The sequence below is a fragment of the Oryctolagus cuniculus genome, chromosome 10 (genome assembly GCF_051225735.1).
Source record: "Oryctolagus cuniculus isolate XC-2025 breed Fujian yellow rabbit chromosome 10, ASM5122573v1, whole genome shotgun sequence".
In the NCBI taxonomy this organism is placed as follows: Eukaryota; Metazoa; Chordata; class Mammalia; order Lagomorpha; family Leporidae; genus Oryctolagus; species Oryctolagus cuniculus.
In genome coordinates, this window is record NC_142876.1 from 41808476 (window position 1) to 41829544 (window position 21069).

A 21069-nucleotide genomic window follows, 5' to 3' on the forward strand; every position below is an offset into this window, starting at 1 on the left:
TTTAAAGTTTTCTAGTGTTTGGGTTTATGTCATGACATTTTAAAAGGCTTTAGAAGTAGAGAATACATAAGATAATCATAAGTCTTAAAAATTTTACTACAGGTAATTCTGAGGACAGATGTCTGTGCTTTGGCTTATGCTCTTTTAAATTCTTATTTCCAAATATATGAAGATATATGCGGGGCAAACATTATTGGAGTAAAATATTAAATCAGCCTAAATGATAACAAATTTATGGTGAGTGGTGGTGACCTGTACTGAATGTTAAAAGGATGAAAACTTAGCACATGCCCTGCAAGTTTAGTCACAGGAAACACATATTTAAAGAAATTAGTGACTATCATATATGCTGTTTGTTACTTTCTTAATTTTTATTTACTCTTCATTTTAGGTATTGTCTTCAACCCTCTTTTCAGATGTTGGTGTTTCTTAAAGTTAAGTCCTAGGCCTTCTTCTGGGGCCATATTCTTCACTTGCCCTGTGGGTGATTTCGTGCACTGCAAGTATTCAGTTATTATCCACACCCTAATAACTTAGAGTCGTAATGCTCCAGTCCAGATTGTTTTCTTTTTATAGGTCTGTACTCGTATGTGCAGTTGCCTTCTTGTAGACATCCCACACATTTCTAACTCATTGTGTCTGATATTGCATTGATGATTTGCTTGCTTCCTGCCAAAAACTTGCTCCTCCTCTAGGTGTACAGCTCTCAGTGAATGGTAACTCCATCTATCCAGGTGTCCACATATGAAATTAGGCATTGTCTTTAACTCTTTCTTCTTCACTTCCCATACTATGTAGTATGCATTCTCTGAGTTCCTTAGGTTTCTGTTCCTTCCAGTTACCATAATGTTTTTTTTCTGCATATTTGCAGTAGCCTCTACTGTTGTCTGATTCCTTTAGGAAACTATAGACAGTCACTGAGTTGATCATAACACATCCTTGCCTTTCAGTGGTTCTCATTTGTTGCAGAAGTCAAATCTGTAGTCTTGAGTGAGGCTTAAGATTTTCCTTCCTGGTACTGCTTACCCCTCCAGACTTGTGTCACATTTCTTCCACACACAGTCTATAGTCATTAATTCAAGCTGACTGTACCTTTTGTAGTTCTTTCCACCTGAAGAGTTTTATTATAAATATTGCCTCTTCCTCAACTTTAACAAAATATGTATTGACTACCTTCTGTGTACTGGCCCCAAGGTACAGTAATGAGTAAAACAAAAATCTGTTCTGTGGAAGAACACACTCCAGTGGATGACACAGATGGTAACTAGATGGGTGAGAATATGTATTACAGAGTCAGATGACAGATGCTGTAAAGAAACATAAAGCATGGAAGGACCTGTAAGGTATGAAGGAGCTAAGTTACATGATAAAGATATAGAGAAAGATGAAGAATATGTAAAGAGAGGTAAAGAAAGACTTTTGGAGGAGGTGGCATTTGAACAGAAACTCAAGTGAGAGATGAAATGAACCATTTGTAAGAGGAGAAGATGCTAGGCAAGAGGGAATACTTAACAGATGCATTGCAAAAGTTGTGCTGGGCATGTTTGCAAATCAACCAGAAGATCTGTTTGGGAGAAGATAGTAGGAAATGTGGACTGAGGTTGCCAGGAAGCAGAGCATGTCCTTAAGGCCCAGGGTAGGGAGTTTGATTTCAATATTGTTATGATTGGTAGCTCTTGGAAAGATTGAGAACAGTATGATTGGATTTACATTAATAGGATGCTTTCTAGAAACCCAAGTGAGAGAGCAGAGGCTGAGAGATCAGTGACAAGACTTAACAAAAATCTAGGCAAGAGCTAATAACATCTTAGTCTATAGTGTTAATGATAAAGAAGAGATGGTTTCCAGTTTTTATATATCCAGTGTTGGGATCTCAGTGTAAGTATCAGTTCTTCAAGGATTCTTCCTGATCTCTCTTAAAATGGACTGGGCCTCTCTCTCTCTCCTTTGTACCATGTTCTCTCTTGTGGTACTTAAAACAGTTCTCTGTGTCAAAGCCTTTTCCTTGATCAATACATACTTGCTGAGTCACTTGAAAAGTCACCAACTGGGGATCTCTCTTAGCCTGCTTAGCCCGCATTAGGTTAGGAACATCTTCTTTGTAACCGCTAATGACCAGTACTAAAACTTTAGCATTGCCGGCGCCGCGGCTCACTAGGCTAATCCTCCACCTTGCGGCGCCGGCACACCAGGTTCTAGTCCCGGTCGGGGCGCCGGATTCTGTCCCGGTTGCCCCTCTTCCAGGCCAGCTCTCTGCTGTGGCCAGGGAGTGCAGTGGAGGATGGCCCAAGTGCTTGGGCCCTGCACCCCATGGGAGACCAGGATAAGTACCTGGCTCCTGCCATCGGATGAGCGCGGTGCGCCGGCCGCAGCGTGCCTGCCGTGGTGGCCATTGGAGGGTGAACCAACAGCAAAGGAAGACCTTTCTCTCTGTCTCTCTCTCTCTCACTGTCCACTCTGCCTGTCAAAAAAAAATAAATAAATAATAAAAAAAAAAAAAACAGAAAAAACCTTTAGCATTGTATCTGCAATTTTTCTTTCATAAATGGTTAAAAGCTTTTTAAAGGAGTCTGGGAGTATATCTTGATCACTGAGGTTAATATATGTATTTTTTTTTCCTTTAGTGAAACTGATGAAAGTTGTAAGAAGCACCTCGGAAGAGTGTTATCTATTTGGGAAGAAAGGTCTGTTTATGAAAACGATGTATTAGAACAACTTAAACAAGCTCTGTGTGAGTATATAATTTTGATCACTTATCATGAGCTCTACTTAGTTCATGTATTCTTCATTAAAACTTAAATGTTCTTCCAATTCAGATGGTGATAAGAAGCCTAGAAAGCGAACTTATGAACAGATAAAGGTGGATGAAAATGAAAACTGTTCATCTCTGGGGTCACCAAGTGAACCACCCCAGGTACAAGTTTTTATCTTTAAGAATTGCCTTACTTTTACTTTTTTAAAAAGATTTTATTTATTTATTTATTTATTTGAGAGGTAGAGTTATAGACAGTCAGAGGGAGAAACAAGAGAGAAAGGTCTTCCATCCACTGGTTCACTCCCCAAATGGCTGCAACAGCCGGCGCTGAGCCGATTTAAAGCCAGGAGCCAGGAGCTTCTTCTATGTCTCCAATGTGGGTGCAGCGGCCCAAACACTTGGGCCATCTGCTGCTTTCCCAGGCTATAGCAGAGAGCTGTATTGGAAGAGGAGCAACTGGGACTTGAACTGGCGCCCATATGGGATGTGGGTGCTGCAGGTGGAGGATTAACCTTATACTGTGCCGCTGTGCCGGCCCCTACTTTTACTTTGAATGACTTCCAAGCTTTATTAATTTCAGTGTTTAAGTTCTATAAATTGATTTTTAAATTACAATTCTGGATGCCAGAAAGAAGCTACATAAATATTTGTTACTATGTGATGTTTGCTATGTTATAGGAGTTCACTTAAAAAAAATTCATTTTTAGAGATAAACAATGTTCCTTCAAATATTTTTGCTGTTAAACATAAAAATGAATGTAAGTGACAACTGTGTTTTTATACAGTTCTGTGTAACTCTGAAAAGCCAGGCAATTCTATCTGTGGAAAAATAAGATAAATCGCAATCATTATCTTAACTCCCTTTATCTGCTCAGATTTATATGGTGGGTTTTTTTTTTTTTTTAAGATTTATTTTATTTATTTGAAAGACAGTTAGAGAGAGAGGTAGAGGCAGATAGAGAGGTCTTCCATCTGCTGGTTCACTCCCCAGATGGCCGCAACGGCCAGAGCTGCACCAATCCAAAGCTGGGAGCCAGGAGCTTCTTCTGAGTCTCCCACGTGGGTGCAGGGGCCTAAGGACTTGGACCATCTTCTGCTATCCCAGGCCATAGCAGAGAGCTGGATAGGAAGAGGAGTAGCTGAGACTAGAACTGGCGCCCATATGGTATGCTGGCGCTTCAGGCCAGGGCTTTACCCACTGTACCACAGTGCCGGCCCCTATATGGTGTTTATTAACCATTCAGTGAACTCTAAAAGATACTCCAAACAATTAAAAAAAAAAAAAGATTTATTTATTTGAAAGGCAGGGTGACACAGAGAGAGAGAGAGAAGGGGAGAAAGCAACATATTCAGTGCTTCACTCCTCAAATAACTGCAACAGCTAGAGCTGAGCTAGGCCGAAGCCAGGAGCCAGGAATCTCCATCCTGGTCTATCATGTTGGCAGGGATCCAAGTTCCTGAGCCATCTTCCACTGCCTTCTCAGGCTTATTAGCAGAAAGCTGGATTGGAAGTAGAGCACTGCTCTGATAGGGTATTCTGGTGTTGGAGGCAGCTGCTTAACCTACTGTGTCACAATACTACCCCTCATTTTGAACCTTCAATTAAGTAGGCATTGAGACTTTTAAGTTCCTCCTTCTGTGTTTCAGCCATATAGGAGAGAGCTGGATTGGAAGTAGAGCAGCCGGGACTTGAACTGGCGCCCATATGGGATGTAGGCACTGCAGGTGGCGGCACTACCTGCTATGCCACAGTGTCCCCCTTTCTTCCCTGCCTTTCAAATAAATAAAAGTAAACATTCCGGGGGGAGGGATAAAAAAGAACTCAGAGTGCTCCATGGAAGGTAGAAGACTATTCCCAAAGTCACTAGGAAACCAAAATTTGCTGCATGAAAGAAACTTGAAAGAGAGATATAATTAGTTACTCCCAGAACTGTTGGTGTATATTGGGCTTGGTACCAGAAATGTAGAAAGAATTGGACCAAGGCTCAGCTGCGCCAGGCTACCAGTTGGCTTGGCGACAGGAATGCTGAAGGTCACTGGTTACTGTGGAAAGGAGTTTGAAAAGTACTAAGAGCATAGTGTTTGGAACAGCCAAACACTAACATTTGTATCTGTACCTATTTGGTACATTCATTTTATGCTAAGTGCTTGTTTCCAAAAGAAAGTTATACCTGAGTCCTAGGTATAGGTTCTTTCCCCCCCTTAAGATTTATTTATTTATTTATTTGTAAAGCAGAGTTAGAGAAACAAAGATCTTCCATCCACTGGTTCACTCCCTAAATGACCACACAGCAGGGCCATGCCAGGTCAGAGCCAGGAGCTTTTTCCAGGTCTGCAATGTGGGTACAGGGGCCCAAGTGTTCGGGCCATCTTCCATTGCCTTCCCAGGAACATTAGCAGGGAGCTGGATCAGAAATGGAGGAGCCGGAACTGAAGCTGGCACCCATGAGGGATGCCTTTGCTGCAGGAGGTAGCCCAGCCTGCTGAGCCACAATGTTGGCCTCAAGTGTAGGATCTTTCCCTTACCACTCCTCCTGCATGAAAGGGTAACCACAGTTTCACTGTTTTCCCCCAGCACTCCTCATAAAGAATTATTCTACATCTGTTGTACCACACAGCATATTTTAAACACTGACATATAACTCCTTAATAAGATAAAGTCAAAATATACTGTCACTTAGTCTTCAAACATTATTGCACTTAATTTTAACTTTCATAGTTTGGCAAAGCATTCATGAAGTTATCTATAGACGAGTTCTAATAGAAAAAGGACACCTGTAAGCAGGCATGACTGTCCTAAATTACTTATTAGGTGTGAATTTTACAAACATTATTTATATTAGCAGTAGCAGTAGAACTGGAGGGTATTATGGTGCCTGCAGGCTGCAGAGTGACAGCCCCCGTTCCAAGGCCGCTGCCATTGCAGCCTGCAGATGTCAGCCCACATGTTTCCCTGTGCTTATGGACTGGTTTGGTGATCTGCTGGCTGTCAGGATTTCTTCTGATACCTTTATGGCATGGATTAATGAGGATAACCTCAAAAGAATTTGTACATGGAATCTCCACTAACCCAATAAGAATTCAGGACTCTCAGAGCTCCATACTGGCAACCAGCTCGTTCCTCGGCAGCAGACTGAAGGCTTTTACAAACTAGTGGTTAACACCATAATTGACAGGGTTGCTCTAAGTTGTAAAACCCTTAGGAACTGAGTGCTTGTGGCCACCGCAGCACACATGGATTCTGTGTATGAGGTAAACTTGCTTGGCCTTTATCCCAGTCTGCAAACCTTGTCAGGATGGGTGGGGCAGGGTGCTCTACGGAGCTCCGAGAGGTGGCAGTACTGCCAGCAGTAGACCATTAGGAGAAAACACAGTACAACATCGGACTGCTTTTTTATCCATTGCTCATGGATGTACTTGTATGCATCCATCCTGGCTTACTTCTGATGGCTGCTGGTAGATGGGAAGCAAACAGCTGCACTTTTTTTAAGAGTGCCAATTTTGAGTAACCATCTTAACTCTTCTCTAGTATTAGTTTTCTTTCTTTCTTCCTTTTTTTTGGGATTATTTTATTTGAAAGAGTCACACAGAGAGAGAAGGAGAGGCAGAGAGAGAGGTCTTCTATCTGCTGATTCACTCCCTAGTTGGCTACAATGGCCAGAGCTGAGCTGATCCAAAGCCAGGAGCCAGGAGCTTCTTCCAGGGGTCCATCTTCCAGGGCCGTCTTCTACTGCTTTCCCACGCCATGGCAGAGAGCTAGATTGGAAGTGGAGCAGCCGGGTCTCAAACAGGCACTCATATGGGAAGCTGGCACTGCAGGTGGCGGCTTTACCTGCTATGCCACAGTGCCGACCCGACCCCTAGTATTAGTTTTGATATTGCTTTTTTTTTTTTTTTTAAAGCATTTCTTTATTTGAAAGGCAAAGTGGCAGAGAGAGGGAGATTGAGAGAGAGATTCATCTTCAATGTTCAGGTTCACTCTCCAAATGGCTGCAGCAGCCAGGGCTGAGTCAGGCTGAAGCCAGGAACCAGGAACTTCATCCCAGTCTCCCATGTGGGTAGCAGGGACTCAAATAACTGAGTTAGTCATCTACTGCTTCCTGGGTGCACTAGCAGGGGGCTGGATTGGAACTGGAGTAACTAATACTCAAAATTGGCACTCTGATATGGGATTTTTTGTTGTTGTTGTTGTTGTTGTTGTTGTTGTTTTTAGACAGGCAGAGTGGACAGAGAGAAAGGTCTTCCTTTACCGTTGGTTCACCCTTCAATGGCCACTGCGGCCGGCGCACTGCAGCCGGCGCGCTGCCCTGTTCCGAAGCCAAGAGCCAGGTGCTTCTCCTGGTCTCCCATGGGGTGCAGGGCCCAAGCACTTGGGCCATCCTCCACTGCACTCCCAGGTCACAGCAGAGAGCTGACCTGGAAGAGGGGCAACCGGGACAGAATCCGGCGCCCCGACCGGGACTAGAACCTGGTGTGCTGGCGCCACAGGTGGAGGATTAGCCTATTGAGCTGGGGCGCCGGCAGCTTTTTTGTTTTATGACAACGATTTTCAGATTATTTGTGCTACTTAATTTTCGATGGTTCAGCTTTGTAGTTTCCATGTTTTTTGTATAACTTTTTTTATGAGATTGACTAAAGTCTCTGTCTCTGGATCTAGTTGAACTCCTGTCATTGTCTAGTAAGACGTCATAGGCTAGTGTTTTTTCAGACAACCTTGCTTTCTTATCTTATCATTGGTCTGCATTGGGAACTTAAAATTAACTTGTGTAGGAACACAGAGGTGTGATAAAATCAGGCTGTAGTTAAATTCATTGTCAAGACCATGAAGCCAGATTTCTCCTTAAATTTTAGAAATTTCTAAGACTTCTTAAAATGTTTTATGTCAGTTGAAGCACTGTGAGAAACAAGGTTCCTGATTAATTATGATTGTCCTTAAGTCCTCTTCCATTATTGAAGTGATACATTTTGTAACGAAATTATTTTTTAAAAATATTGAGGTCTTAAACACATTTCCTAAAAACACTTAGAAAGTAGGCGTTTGGCCTGGCAGTTAAGACATCTGCATCCCATGTTGGAATAACTGGGTTCAAGTCCTGGCTTGCTTCTGATCCCAGCTTCTTGCTAATGCAGATGCTAGGAGGTAGCAGGTAATGGCTCAAGTAACTGACTTCCTGACACCTATTTGAAAGTCCTGGATTGAGTTTCCATCTCCCAGCTTCTGCCTAGCCCAGCCCAACCCTGGCCTGCACCAGTGAATGGAGCTTTCTCCATCTCTGCTTCTCAAAGAGTAATTAAAACACACTTTTCTTACTGGGTTTATTCATTCTTAATACATTTAATGGTTTATTATATGCTAGATTCCAATGATAGCGTTTGTTTAAGGGATTGTCTTCAAGGAATGTTAGCAACTGGCTGTCATTGTCATCTTACTGTATATATAGAATTAGTACTATCCTGTTTAAAATATATATTTAATTTTCTGGTGCCCTTTCTAGTCTTAGAAATTAAAAAAAGTAAAAAAAAATGAGATGGGAATAGAAACTAGAAAAAAAGAAAATTTCATTGCTTTTTCTTTGGATAATTTTATAGATATTATGAGTTATGAAATCATCAGCCAAGAATTGTCCTTTTTTTATTTTATTTTTTTTTAAGGGAGAGGGTTTATTGGGGAAAACTCAGCAGACCGGAGGGAAGGGGCGAAGAGGGAAAAAGAGAGAGAGAAGAGGAGAGGGGAGTGAGAGAGAGAAGAGGAGCATAGAGTACAGAGAGAGTGAGAGTGGGCAAGAGAGAGCGAGGAGAGAATAGAGAGCAGGAGAGATGAAAGAAGCCAAGAAAAGAAGAATTGTCCTTCTCTCCTAATTATAGTTGCATGGAAATAGTGTAACTAAAATAGTCTCATGATAAAATTATTTATATACCTGCTAGATAATATTAGCATATATATAAAATTTTTAAATATTTTAATGATCTTATTAAGAAATTATAGTGTAGAGGTCAGCACTGTGGCATAGTAGGTTATGCCTCTGCCTGTGTGCCAGCATCCCATATGGGCATCAGTTCGAGTCCTGGCTGCTCTACTTCTGATCTGGCTCCCTGCTGATGGCCTGGGAAAGCAGTGGAAGATGGCCCAACTGCTTGGGCCACTGTACCCATATAGGAGATCTGAAAGAAGCTCCTGGCTCCTAGCTTCGGATTGCCCAGCTCCAGCCATTGTGGCCATCTGGGGAGTGAACCAGCAGATTGAAGACCTCTCTTTCCGTTTCTCCCTCTCTCTGTAACTCTGCCTCTCAAATAAGTAAATCTTAAAAAAGAAACTGTATTATAGTTGAAGATACTGTGTTTGAGCATATTCCAAAACTTCATTTTTGTGTGTGTGTGTGTGTGTATGTGTATTTCAAAGATTTGTTTATTTATTTGAAAGAGTCAGAGCTTATGTCCACTAGTCACTCCCCAGATGGCTGCATTGGCCAGGACTGGGCAAAGGTGAAGTCAAGAGCTTCTTCTAGGCCCTCCAAGTGGGTAGCAGGGGCCCAAAGACTTGGGCCCATCTTCTTCGGCTTTCCCCAGGCCAATAGCAGGGAGCTGAATCAGAAGTTGAGCAGCCAGGACAAGAAATGGTGCCCATATGGGATGCTGGTGCTGCAAGGCGGTAGCTTTACCTGCTAAATCACAGTACTGGCCCTCCTCTTGTGTTTTGAATAAGTTTAGAAATAGAATCTGAGAGACTCTGCTGTGTTGTAATAATTGATTTGTGTTCCCTTTCACCACTGTCCAATATAATATTTAAAAAAGATATGTGCTTAGATAATATTAGTGAATATATCATATGAAACTTGTGCTCTATAGATTTGAAGTTGTAATTTACTTTATTACTCTTACACATTTGTCATATGAATCAATTCTTTACCCTAGTTTAGTAGTCAAATAATTGTTTTCAGACAAATTGCCTAGGGGCTGGCACTGTGGCATAACAGTTAAAGTCGCTGCCTGCAGTGTTGGCATCCCATATGGATACTGGTTCATATCCCAGCTGCTCCACTTCTGATGCAGCTCTCTGTCATGGCCTGGGAAAGCAGTAGAAGATGGCTCAACTCCTTGGGCCCCTGCACCCACTTGGGAGATGGAGGAAGCTCCTGGCTCCTAGCTTTGGATCAGCGCAGCTCTGGCCATTGCAGCCAACTGGGGAGTGAACCAAAGGATGAAAGACCTCTCTCTTTGCCTCTCTTCTCTCTGTAACTCTGACTGTCAAGCAAAATAAATCTTAAAAAAAAAAATTGCCTTTACTCTTCAGGATCTCTCCTGGTTGTTTATATTTTCAGCACCTAACATAGTCTAGCTTCTTTTTCTTTTTTTCTTTATTTGAAAGTTAGAGCTACACAGAGAGAGGAGAGGCAGAGAGAGAGAAAGGTCTTCCATCTGTTGGTTCATTTACCAGTTAGCCTCAACATCCAGAGCTGAGCCCATCTGAAGCCAGGAGCCAGGAGCCTCCTCCAGATCTCCCACTTGGGCACAGTGGCCCAAGGACTTGGCCCATCTTCTACTGCCTTCCTAGGCCACAGCAGAGAGTTGGATCAGAAGTGGAGCAGCTGGGACTCGAACTGACGTCCACATGGGATACCGGCACTGCATGCAGTGGCTTTACCCACTATGTCACAGCTCCAGCACCCCCCTCCCCTAATTTTTTATACTAGATTGTTAAACCAACCACATTTATTTGTTACATAAACAGGATGCTCTTCATTCCTTTTTCTTAATATATGAAAGAAATGGATTGTTCTAAAAAGAAATTAATAGAACTAGCCCATAAATTTCAACTCTCATGGTTGTTTGAGCCTCATTTATTTTGATTCTAAAGTTGTATAACTTTTTAGACTCTAGATCTCGTTAGAGCATTACAAGATCTGGAAAATGCAGCTTCAGGTGATGCAGCAGTTCATCAGAGGATAGCTTCTTTGCCTGTTGAAGTCCAAGAAGTATCCCTGCTAGACAAAATAACAGGTAATAAAAGGTCACCTGAAACTTTTCTGGGAGTGGGGGCAAGGGAATAGCAAATGTCGTTGTTTTTGTTATGTAATAATTTTATTATCTTGTGCTTTTCTTAGATAAAGAATCTGGAGAAAGGCTTTCTAAAATGGTAGAGGATGCTTGTATGTTGCTGGCAGATTACAATGGCAGATTGGCGGCAGAAATAGATGATAGGAAGCAACTCACTCGAATGTTAGCAGATTTTCTTCGCTGTCAAAAGGAAGCCCTTGCAGAGAAAGAGCAAAAATTGGAAGTGCGTAACCTTTTCCTTCTTTAGTGCTTATTTAATTTACTTTTTGGAAGGAATTTTGAAATACCTTAATGTGCCTATACATCTTGCATTTTTTGAACAGGGATATTTTTTAGGCAGTGACCCAGGTAAGCATGTCCTTGCATTAATGGAGTTCCTTCATCTTGAACCAAATCAACCTAATAAGTAAATTTAAAAATTTGGAATGAGCCAAGTTGGTTGCATTTTAAAATTATTCATGTGAAATTCCACACAATATTAATTTATCTTGTCACTTCAAACCCTTGTCTTTAAGCACAAAAATAATAGAAAAAATAGCAGTTAGCATCAAGTCTTGTGTTAACTGCAGTAAATTGTAGTTGGATTTACTTAATTTCTGTTCTGAGTACATGCAGTGTTTTAGGTGTGTCATTAACTCTTCACTTTACTCCCTTGTTCCACCCCTTGATTCTGGTGCATGACATATTTCCAGCTCATACTCTTAGGTAGAAAATCATGAATCCTTCAAATGGAGTAATGATTGATTATGTTGATGAGAAGTCTTGGGATGCAGGAGATAATAAAAAGAAACATTTTCATATTTCCTTGAGCAGAAATGCCATTGTTTGGATAGATGAGTCAGATTTGGTTTCATGTAAAAGAATCTTTCCTTTCACCAGTTCTTATTTTAATTCTTTATTCTGTGGCAATTTCTTTCTAATAGTGTATAGGAGAACTTTTTGTTTGGATCCCTCTTTTAACAGTTGCTTCACTGTACATTTGTATGTTTTCATGGTACTGTCTCTATTCTATTAAGTTGCCTTTATTTATTAGTGTTTTTAATTCTCTGTTCAGCAGTATCTAATTGTGCCCCAAATGGTGCTTAGACTGGATTGCCATTGCTGCTTGTGAAAGCAGCCATCTCACCCCAAATTCCCAGTTCTCAGTATGCCCTCCTGTACTCACATAAACACCTAGAGGATAGTTGTTAGCACTTTGCTTCACTTTAAACATTTTACCCACTTCTACATGGGAAGGGAGAGTTGGAATTTTTTAAGAAAAGGTTTGATAGTTGATTTAGCTATTTTTGATTTTATGATGGAACTTCAGTCTTAAACATATTTTTGTTTTGTTGTCTGCAGAACTAAGGGTGAGTAATGTCATAAAACTTTTGTCTTTAGTCTTCTGGTATGGTTTCTTTAACTTCTATCGAGCTTCTGTTGCAGATATTGGACATGGGAGTATCTTCTAATGATGTCATCACCATTAGCATATTCTTCCTGCTAAAAATAAATATCAAACTCCAAAGTCTGTATTGTCTCATGTTTTTGAAAATTCAAGAGAAGACTGAAACTTTGTTATTCTGCCTTATTCTGCTTTGTCACTTATGTTGATCATAATCACCAATTACAAAAGTGGAATTTGCTTGAAATTTAAGTGTAGAAAATAGATACCACCCCCTCAGCAACCCTTATTTTCCCAGTGTTTTCCAGTCAGGATTTCATAGTAGATAGCTGTAGGTAGTGAGGCTGACAGTAGTAATGGCAACATTTACCACACATCAAGTACTCTTCTAGGCACTTCACATAATCAGCCCAAATCCTCTACAACAAAATGTATTATTATCCACATTTTATGGATAAGGAATCAAGGCACAGAAAGATTGAATAGCTGGCCCAAGGTCACAAAAAGCTAGTGAATTGTTTAGAAGCAAGGGACTCTGCTTCCCTTAGGGGATCTGGTGTCACTGGCAACTGCTTTACTCGCTACTCCACAATGCTGGTCAGTTATAACTTTTTGTATTTTTTGAGGAAGCTACTATTAAAGCATTTTTAAAAAATGAAATCAGAGGTATTTAATGATTTTTGAGGCTTCTGACTAATTTAGTTATTAAGCATAGCAAAATGACTTAATAAATTCAATGTATATTTATAAAATCTACTTCATGGATTGTTGTGGGAATGATTTTACCTCAGAAGTTTTGAAAATACTACAAAAACTATTGTTCACTTAGCTTATTATCTTACGTGAGTAGGAGTTTTAAAGTGACCTTCTTTTTATATTTTTGGAGAGGGGCACTATAGAAATGAGAAATTGTTTGGTATTCAGTGATGAGTGTGATGGTGAGAGATTGGCTCCATTATGTTGTTTGAATTTATGACACTATTTTGCGCATTAGAGGAACTATATAGAACATCCTGGTGATGCAAGTTAATGTCCTTATGCAGATTTGCAGGGCTGATTGTCAGCAGGATGTGGCTGGATCAAAGGGAATGCATATTCAGCTGTTGATAGCATACTCAGACTCTGCAAAATGATCTGCCTTTTCCTTAAAGTACAAATGTACCTTCTGCTATATGACATCACTTAACACTGACCATGTGGTAGTCTTTATTTTTCCATATGTGATACTTGTTGGCTCAGTTTGATTATCTCTTAAAAGTACTTACTAGGCATTTCATTTTTCCTACATTTCCCCATATCTTTTTTTTTTTTTTTTTTTTTTTTTGACAGGCAGAGTGGATAGTGAGAGAGAGAGACAGAGAGAAAGGTCTTCCTTTTGCCGTTGGTTCACCCTCCAATGGCCGCTGCGGCCGGCGCACCGTGCTGATCCGATGGCAGGAGCCAGGAGCCAGGTGCTTTTCCTGGTCTCCCATGGGGTGCAGGGCCCAAGCACCTGGGCCATCCTCCACTGCACTCCCGGGCCACAGCAGAGGGCTGGCCTGGAAGAGGGGCCACCGGGACAGAATCCGGCGCCCCGACCGGGACTAGAACCCGGTGTGCCGGCGCCGCTAGGCGGAGGATTAGCCTAGTGAGCCGTGGCGCCGGCTCCCCATATCCTTTGACCACTTTTCTGTTTGGCGCTGATTTTATTACTCAATATTTATCTTTGCCTTTATAAATTCTGAGCTTTCTCGATATACTTAACATGACCTTAATTCATAGAACTATAGAACTATAGTTCATAGAACATAGAACTCTAAAATGTTCTATGTTCTGTGTTTTTATAGTTTTCTGTTAATTTTATTCATTGGCGTTTTTAATTTAAGTATTATGATACAGTGATCTAACTAATTGAAAGCGATAGCAAAATGTTCTTTCATAATTTATTGATAATTGATGACTGTTGATGTGAAATGCCATTTTTGCGTTCTTAATTCCTGTGTATGCATAGGAATGTAGTGCCTTTCTATTCTACTGGCCCATTAGTCTCCCTGCCTTTACATAGATTTTGATATTTATTACTTTTTAGTATTGTTCATGTTTATAATTTTAGTTAGAATTATAGTGTGCATGAGTTTGTTTTTTTTTCTCCCATTTACTTATGTATTTTGCCATCATGTTTCATATTTTAAACAACTTTTATATAATTGAAAGAGATTTCTCATGCATCGGTTCAGTCTCCAAATGCCCACAGTGGCCTGGATCAGGGCTGAAGCCAGGAGTTGGGAACACAGTTCAGGGCCCCTGTGTGGGTTGCAGGGGCCCCATTACTTGAGCTATCACCACTGCCTCCCAGGCTCTGCCTTACCAGGAAGCTAGAATCAGGAGCAGAGCTGGGAATTGAATCCAACGTTTTAACTGATCTTTTAACTGCTAGGCCATGCCCTATGCTTAATATTTTAAATGAAAACTTTGTGTTAGTGGTTGATTTGTCGGATTACAAATTTTATTCAAGGACATAGTGATAACGATGTGAAAAACTTAGGCAGTCACGGGCTGGCGCCGCGGCTCACTTGGCTAATCCTCCACCTGTGGTGCCAGCACCCCGGGTTCTAGTCCTGGTCGGGGCGCCGGATTCTGTCCCGGTTGCTCCTCTTCCAGTCCAGCTCTCTGTTGTGGCCCGGGAGTGCAGTGGAGGATGGCCCAAGTACTTGGGCCCTGCACCTGCATGGAGACCAGGATGAAGCACCTGGCTTCGGATTGATGCAGCCCGCCAGCCATAGTGGCCATTTGGGGGGGTGAACCAATGGAAGGAAGACCTTTCTCTGTCTCTGCCTCTCTCTCTCTCTATCTCTGCCTGTCAAAAAAAAAAAAAAAGTTATGCAGTCTTTCATTTGGATTCAGTTTTTTTTAACTTTTTTAATAACACTAAGTTTGAGTCATTTATTTTATTTAAATTTAAAAGTAATCTGATGAGATGGTGCTGAAAAAAATACTTGTGTACTAGTTTCTTAATGGTTTTATACAGGCTGAGCATCCTTTCTTAAATATATATAGTAATACATTTTTATATGTATATATATATAAATATATATGTGGTGTTTATTTTCCATCAACCTCATTTCCATGTTTGCTTCAGAGATCACAAAGAGTAGCTTCAGACCATTCAGTGGTTGTTCCCACCCACTTGGCCTGAGCAGTAGGAGCTGCAGACCAGTCTTCAGTGGGCTGAGCACTCTAATCTTCAGTAAGGAACTGCTGAATAGGTACAGAGAGCACTAGGCTGAGCATCCTTAATTAGAAAACCTCAAATTTGAAGCTTTTTTGGGTCTGATGACTTTAAGAAAGTTTTGGGTGTTGGATTTTCAGATTAAAAATACTCAACCAACAAAGTCTATGTGTATTGCAAAATCAGGAAAATTGTGAAATTGAGAACATTAATGATCCCAAATATTTTGGATAAGGGTATTCAACCTCTGTTAGTTTTTGAGGTTCTATTTATGGTTGTCCGAAGTTTTTGTGGTGAATTCTTCCAGTTTTTTTCTTTTTTAAAGATTTATTTATTTGAAAGTCAGAGTTACGCAGAGAGAGAGGAAAGGCAGAGAGGGAGAGAGAGGTCTTCCATCCACTGGTTCACTCCCCAATTGGCTGCAGCAGCCGGAGCTGCACCGATCTGAAGCCAGGAGCCTGGAGTTTCTTCCTGGTCTCCCATGCGGGTTCAGGGACCCAAGGACTTGGGCCATCTTTTACTGCTTTCCCAGGCCATACCAGAGAGCTGGATTGGAAGTGGAGCAGCCAGGACTTGAACCGGCATGTGGGATGCTGGCACAGCAAGCAGCAGCTTTACGCCACAGCACTGGCTCCCATCCAGTTTTTTTCAGGACTCATGTAACTGCTTATCCAATGTTGACTATTCAAATAATCTATTTTAATCATAGGAGAAAAGTTATAAAAGCAGAAGACAGCCCTGTTTTGGTGTTTTGGCACGTTACCATCCTTGTTTTCATGTAAGGTACTTGTGTTATGGCTGTGCATCTTAGTATGACACTGTTTTCCTTTTTTTTTTTTTTTTTTTTAAGATTTATTTATTTGAAAGACAGAGAGAGAGGTAGAGGCAGAGAGAGAGAGGTTTTCCATCTGCTGGTTTACTCCCCCAGATGGCTGCAACGGCTGGAGCTGCACCAATCCGAAGCCAGGAGCCAGGAGCTTCTGGGTCTCCCATGTGGGTGCAGGGGCCCAAGCACTTGGGTCATCCTCCACTGCTTTCCCAGGCCATAGCAGAGAGCTGGATTGGAAGAGGAACAGCCTGGACTGGAACCAGTGCCCATGTGGGATGCCAATGCGTCAGGCCAGGGCTTTAACCCGCTGCGCCACAGCGCTGCCCCATTTTTTCCTTTTGAATGTATGAATTGTCATAACTATTCTTTATGATTGTTTTCCTTGCTTTTGATACTACAAAAATATTTGAAAACATTATTAATTATTTAGTCATATACATTGTTGTTTTTCAAGATGAAATTGCTAACTCATGGTAAAGCTTTGATACTGGTTACCAGTTTGATGTTTAGTAAGTTTTTAATGAGTCATTATCTTCTGTCTGAGCCATTCTTTTTCTCAGAGAAAAACATGAGATTTGTCAAGTAGATAACAGGGGGCATCTGTTGTCAAAGCAGTGCTGTACCTCTTCCCTCTGTGATTTGGGTCCCTCCACACAGATATCTTGTTCATCTTCTTAATCTCCTATCTTTATTGAATAATGGTTTTAACAGGTTTGTGTAGGGATTTTTCAGTTGATTCTTATTGTTAACCTTTAAGATTCTCGATTTTGTTTTGGGGAGCTTGGCATCTCAAAGTCCTGAGCCTATCCTGAGTTCCTCTGATTTTTGCTTCATCTTCTACTCTTGCAGGTTTTTCTGTTTCTCAGAATTTCTTGACTTCTATGAACTGTGGTTTTTTTCTTCATGGGTTTCTGCCTTTGTTTGTTGCTATTTTAGTGGATTTTGGGAGAAAGCAGATAAATATGAGTTCCACCTGTCGTATAAATGGAAGACTTACTATGTCTTGTTAACGATAACTATAATCTATGTGTTTAATAACTGCTGCAAACCACCCTTTTGTAGGTGGATGTCATGAGTTGCCTCTATTGTTAATAGCTGAGCTTCCTGCTCCCTTTTATAATTCCCTGTAACACTGAAATGTCATGGGCCTTTTCTTTTTTAAAGTTTATTTTGGGAGCCAGCATTGTGGTGTAGTGGGTAAAGATACTGCCTGCAGCACCAGCATCCCTTGTGGGCGTTTTAAAGTTTATTTTGGGAGCCAGCATTGTGGTGTAGTGGGTAAAGATACTGCCTGCAGCACCAGCATCCCTTGTGGGCGCCGGTTTGAGACCTTGCTACTCCACTTCGGATCCAGCTCTCTGTTGCAACCTGGACAAGCAGTGGAAGACAGCCCAAGTGCTTGGGCCCCTGCACCCATGTGAGAGACCCAGAAATGCCAGTGTTGCAAGTACCAGCTTAACCCCTCGCACCACAGTGCTGGCCCCTCTCAGATCTTTTGCTATTAAGTCAGGTCCTATTTCACCGCTGTTTAAAACGCTCCGTTGCTTCTCTTGATGCTTTTGAATTTTATTTTAAACTGGTCCATGGCCCGTGGGATTCCTGGTTGTGAGTCTCCTCTTGGGCCCCACTTATATCAAATCTCTGGCTTCCATTTTGTTCTGCAGCAATGGAACCAAATTCACTTCAGAGTGTTTAGTCACTCTTACAGATTGGAATGTTCTTGCTCTGATCCTTTCTCATTCAGGTTCATGTTGCTGAGTCATCTCTTCACATAGTCCTCTTTCACTTTTGGTTGGTTTCACCTGTCCTTTCTTCTGCTTCCTCTTCCATATTACATTGTCATTTTGGTTTTTTGTTTGTTTTTCCTTTCCAGTACTTAGTCACTAGATGAAAAATGTAAAACTTTGTATTCTTAGTAGTTATCCTGTGCTCTGAAACTTACAAATGTGAGTTCCAAGAGATGAAGAACTTCATTTTACTTTTCTTGTTTGTTTCTGTAGCCTCAGTACCTTTCCTCTGGTAGGCATTCAGGGGTTTATGTTGAATAATATTAGGGCTTCAACTGATAGATGAATGAGTGAATTCCACCACAAATGTAATCTGCAGGAGGTACATAATATTTGTGGGTTTTTTTTTTTTTTTTAAGATGTATGTATTTGTTTGAAATGCAGCATTACAAAGAGAGAGCTTCCATCCACTAGTTCACTCTCCAGATGGCTGCAATGGCCGGAGCTGGCAGATTAAAGCCAGGAGTCTGGAGCCAGGAGCTTTTCCAGGTCTCTCACAGTAGTTCAGGGGTCCAAGCACTTGGACCATCATTTGCATATTAGCAGGGAGCTTGGATCAGAAGTGGAGCAGCCAGGACTTGAATGGAATTCTGCAGGTGGTGGCTTTATCTGGTACACCACAGCACTGGCCCCTATGTTTGTGTTTTAAATTTGTTTGTAATTAAATAAAAATACTTTAAAGGGGTAATTGAATTAGATACTTTTATTTATATTTGTTTATTTATTTGAAAGGCAGAGAGACAGGGATTTTTTTTATCAAATGCTTTACTCCCAAAATGACCACAGCAGCCGTGCCTGCTGCAGGCTGAAGCCAGGAGCCTGGATCTCAATCCAGATTTCCCACGTAGGTGGCAGGGACCCAACGGTATTTGAGCTGTCAACCTGTTTGCTCCTTGAGTGTGCATTTGCAGGAAATTGGAATTGGAAGCAGAGCCAGGACATGAACCCAGCCACTGTGATATAGGATGCAGGCTGCACATGTGGCATATTAACTCCTGTGCCAGGCACTCACTCCTAAAATGTGTGTGTGTGTATTTGTAAATATTTGAGACCTGAGTGAGAGAGGTTGAGATCTTTCATCCACTGATTCTACAACAGCCAAGAACTCCGAGCCAAGAACTCCTTCTGGGTCTCCCAGTTGGGTGCTAGGAACTCCAGTGCTTGGGCTGTCACCTACTCCTTTCCCAGTTGCATTAGCAAGGAGCTGGATTGGAGTAGTAGCCAGGACTTTAACCAGCACTCCTGACAAGGAATACAGTGTCTGAGGTGGCAGCTTAACCTGTGCCACAGTGCCAGCCCCCAAAATGATCCAAAGATACTTGAGGTTTGTATTCAGCACAAGTAATTTTTAACTCAGTCCAATATTGTAGCTACTCCTCCATCTGAGGCTACTTCAGGACACCAAGTGGGTGGCTGAAACTGCAGATGGTACCAAACCTGTATATACTGTGTGTTTTTCCTGGATGTACATAGCTGTAAGAAGTTTAGTTTATAGGTTGGTGATTAACAGTAGCTAACGGCCAGTTAACCTGCTACCCACAACACCAGTATCAAATGTGGGCACTAGCTCCAGTCCTGGCTGCTCCACTTCTAGTCCAGCTCCTTGCTAATGCTCCTGGGAAAAAAGTGGAAGATGACCCAATTGCTTGGGCCCCTGACACCCACTTGGGAGACCCAGATGGAGTTCCAGGTTCCTGGAATCGTCCTGGCCCACCCCTGGCCATTGTGGCCATTTGGGAAGTGAACCAGCAGATGGATTATTTCTCTCTCTCCCTCTAACTCTGCCTTTCAAATTAAATAAGTAAATAAATAATCTTTTAAATATGAAAAAAAAATACCTGAGTATGGTCAGTCTCCTACCCACCCTGCTCCTTCCTTGCTTCCCTGTCCTTTTTTCCAAATATCTTAATTCCTCATTGCACCGTAATAATATTTTTGGATCACAGTGACCAAGGATAGCAAACAGTGGATTGGTGGGAGCACCCACTGTTCTTAAACACAATATGGGCTATGAATTTAGCACACTATCTAGAACTGCAGGTGAGGGGTTTTTGTTGTTTGTTTAAGATTTATTTGTTTGAAAGGTAGAGTTGAGTTGGAGAGGGAGAGAGACAGGGAAATCTTCCATCCACTGGTTCATTCCCCAGATGGCCACAATGGTTGTAGCTTGGCCAGACTGAAGCGAGGAGCTTCTGGGTCTCCCACATGGGTGCAGGGGTCCAAGCACTTGGGGCATCTTCTGCTGCTTTCCCAGGTGCGTTAGTAGGGAGCTGGATCATAAGTGGAACAGCCGGGAATCAATCTGGCACCCATATGGGATGTCACTGCTGCAGGCAGGGGCTTACCCTGTTAAGCCACAGTACTGACTCTATTTTATTTTATTTCTTTTTAAGATATATTTATTTGAAAGGCAAGAGTGAGGGAGAGAGAGAACTTCCACCTGCTGGTTCACTCCCCAAATGGCTGCAACAACTGGAGTTGGGACAGGCCAAAGCTGGGTGCTTCATCCAGGGCTCCTATATGGATACAGGGTGCAGGGGCCCAAACACATCAGCAGGGAGCTGGATCAGAAGTGGAGCAGGCCAGTGCCTTGGCTCAATGGGCTAATCCTCTGCCTGCGGCACTGACACACTGGGTTCTGGTCCCGGTCGGGGCACTGGATTCTCTCCCGGTTGCCCCTCTTCCAGTCCAGCTCTCTGCTGTGACCTGGGAGTGCAGTGGAGGATGGTCCAAGTGTTTGGGCCCTGCACCCGTGTGGGAGACCAGGAGAAGCACCTGGCTCCTGGCTTCAGATCAGCATGGTGCCCTGGCTGCAGCGCGCCGGCCGCAGCAGCCGTTAGAGGGTGAACCAACGGTAAAGGAAGACCTTTCTCTCTGTCTCTCTCTCTCTCTCTCACTGTCCACTCTGCCTGTCAAAAAAATAAAAATAAAAGAAGTGGAGCAGTTGGGACTCAAACCATTGCCCATATGAGATTTTGTCATTGCTGGTGTCTGTTTAACCCATTAACTTCAGCCCCAGATGAGCATTCTGAAGAGGAGTAGGTGACCATT

At 42.0% G+C, this 21069-nt stretch overlaps 1 protein-coding gene across 2 annotated transcripts in view; it reads left to right on the forward strand.

The window, feature by feature from the left end:
• Window positions 1-21069, forward strand: part of RPRD1A (regulation of nuclear pre-mRNA domain containing 1A) — an 87357-nt gene that overhangs the window by 36329 nt on the left and 29959 nt on the right. Inside the window, exons 3-7 of one of the 2 annotated variants that reach the window (XM_089305803.1) lie at window positions 2625-2731; window positions 2817-2914; window positions 10627-10753; window positions 10858-11033; window positions 11134-11158. In XM_089305803.1, coding sequence (XP_089161929.1) covers window positions 2625-2731; window positions 2817-2914; window positions 10627-10753; window positions 10858-11033; window positions 11134-11158 — 533 coding nt within the window. The remainder of the gene's footprint in view (window positions 1-2624; window positions 2732-2816; window positions 2915-10626; window positions 10754-10857; window positions 11034-11133; window positions 11159-21069) is intronic. The other variant, XM_002713499.6, reaches the window with a different exon arrangement.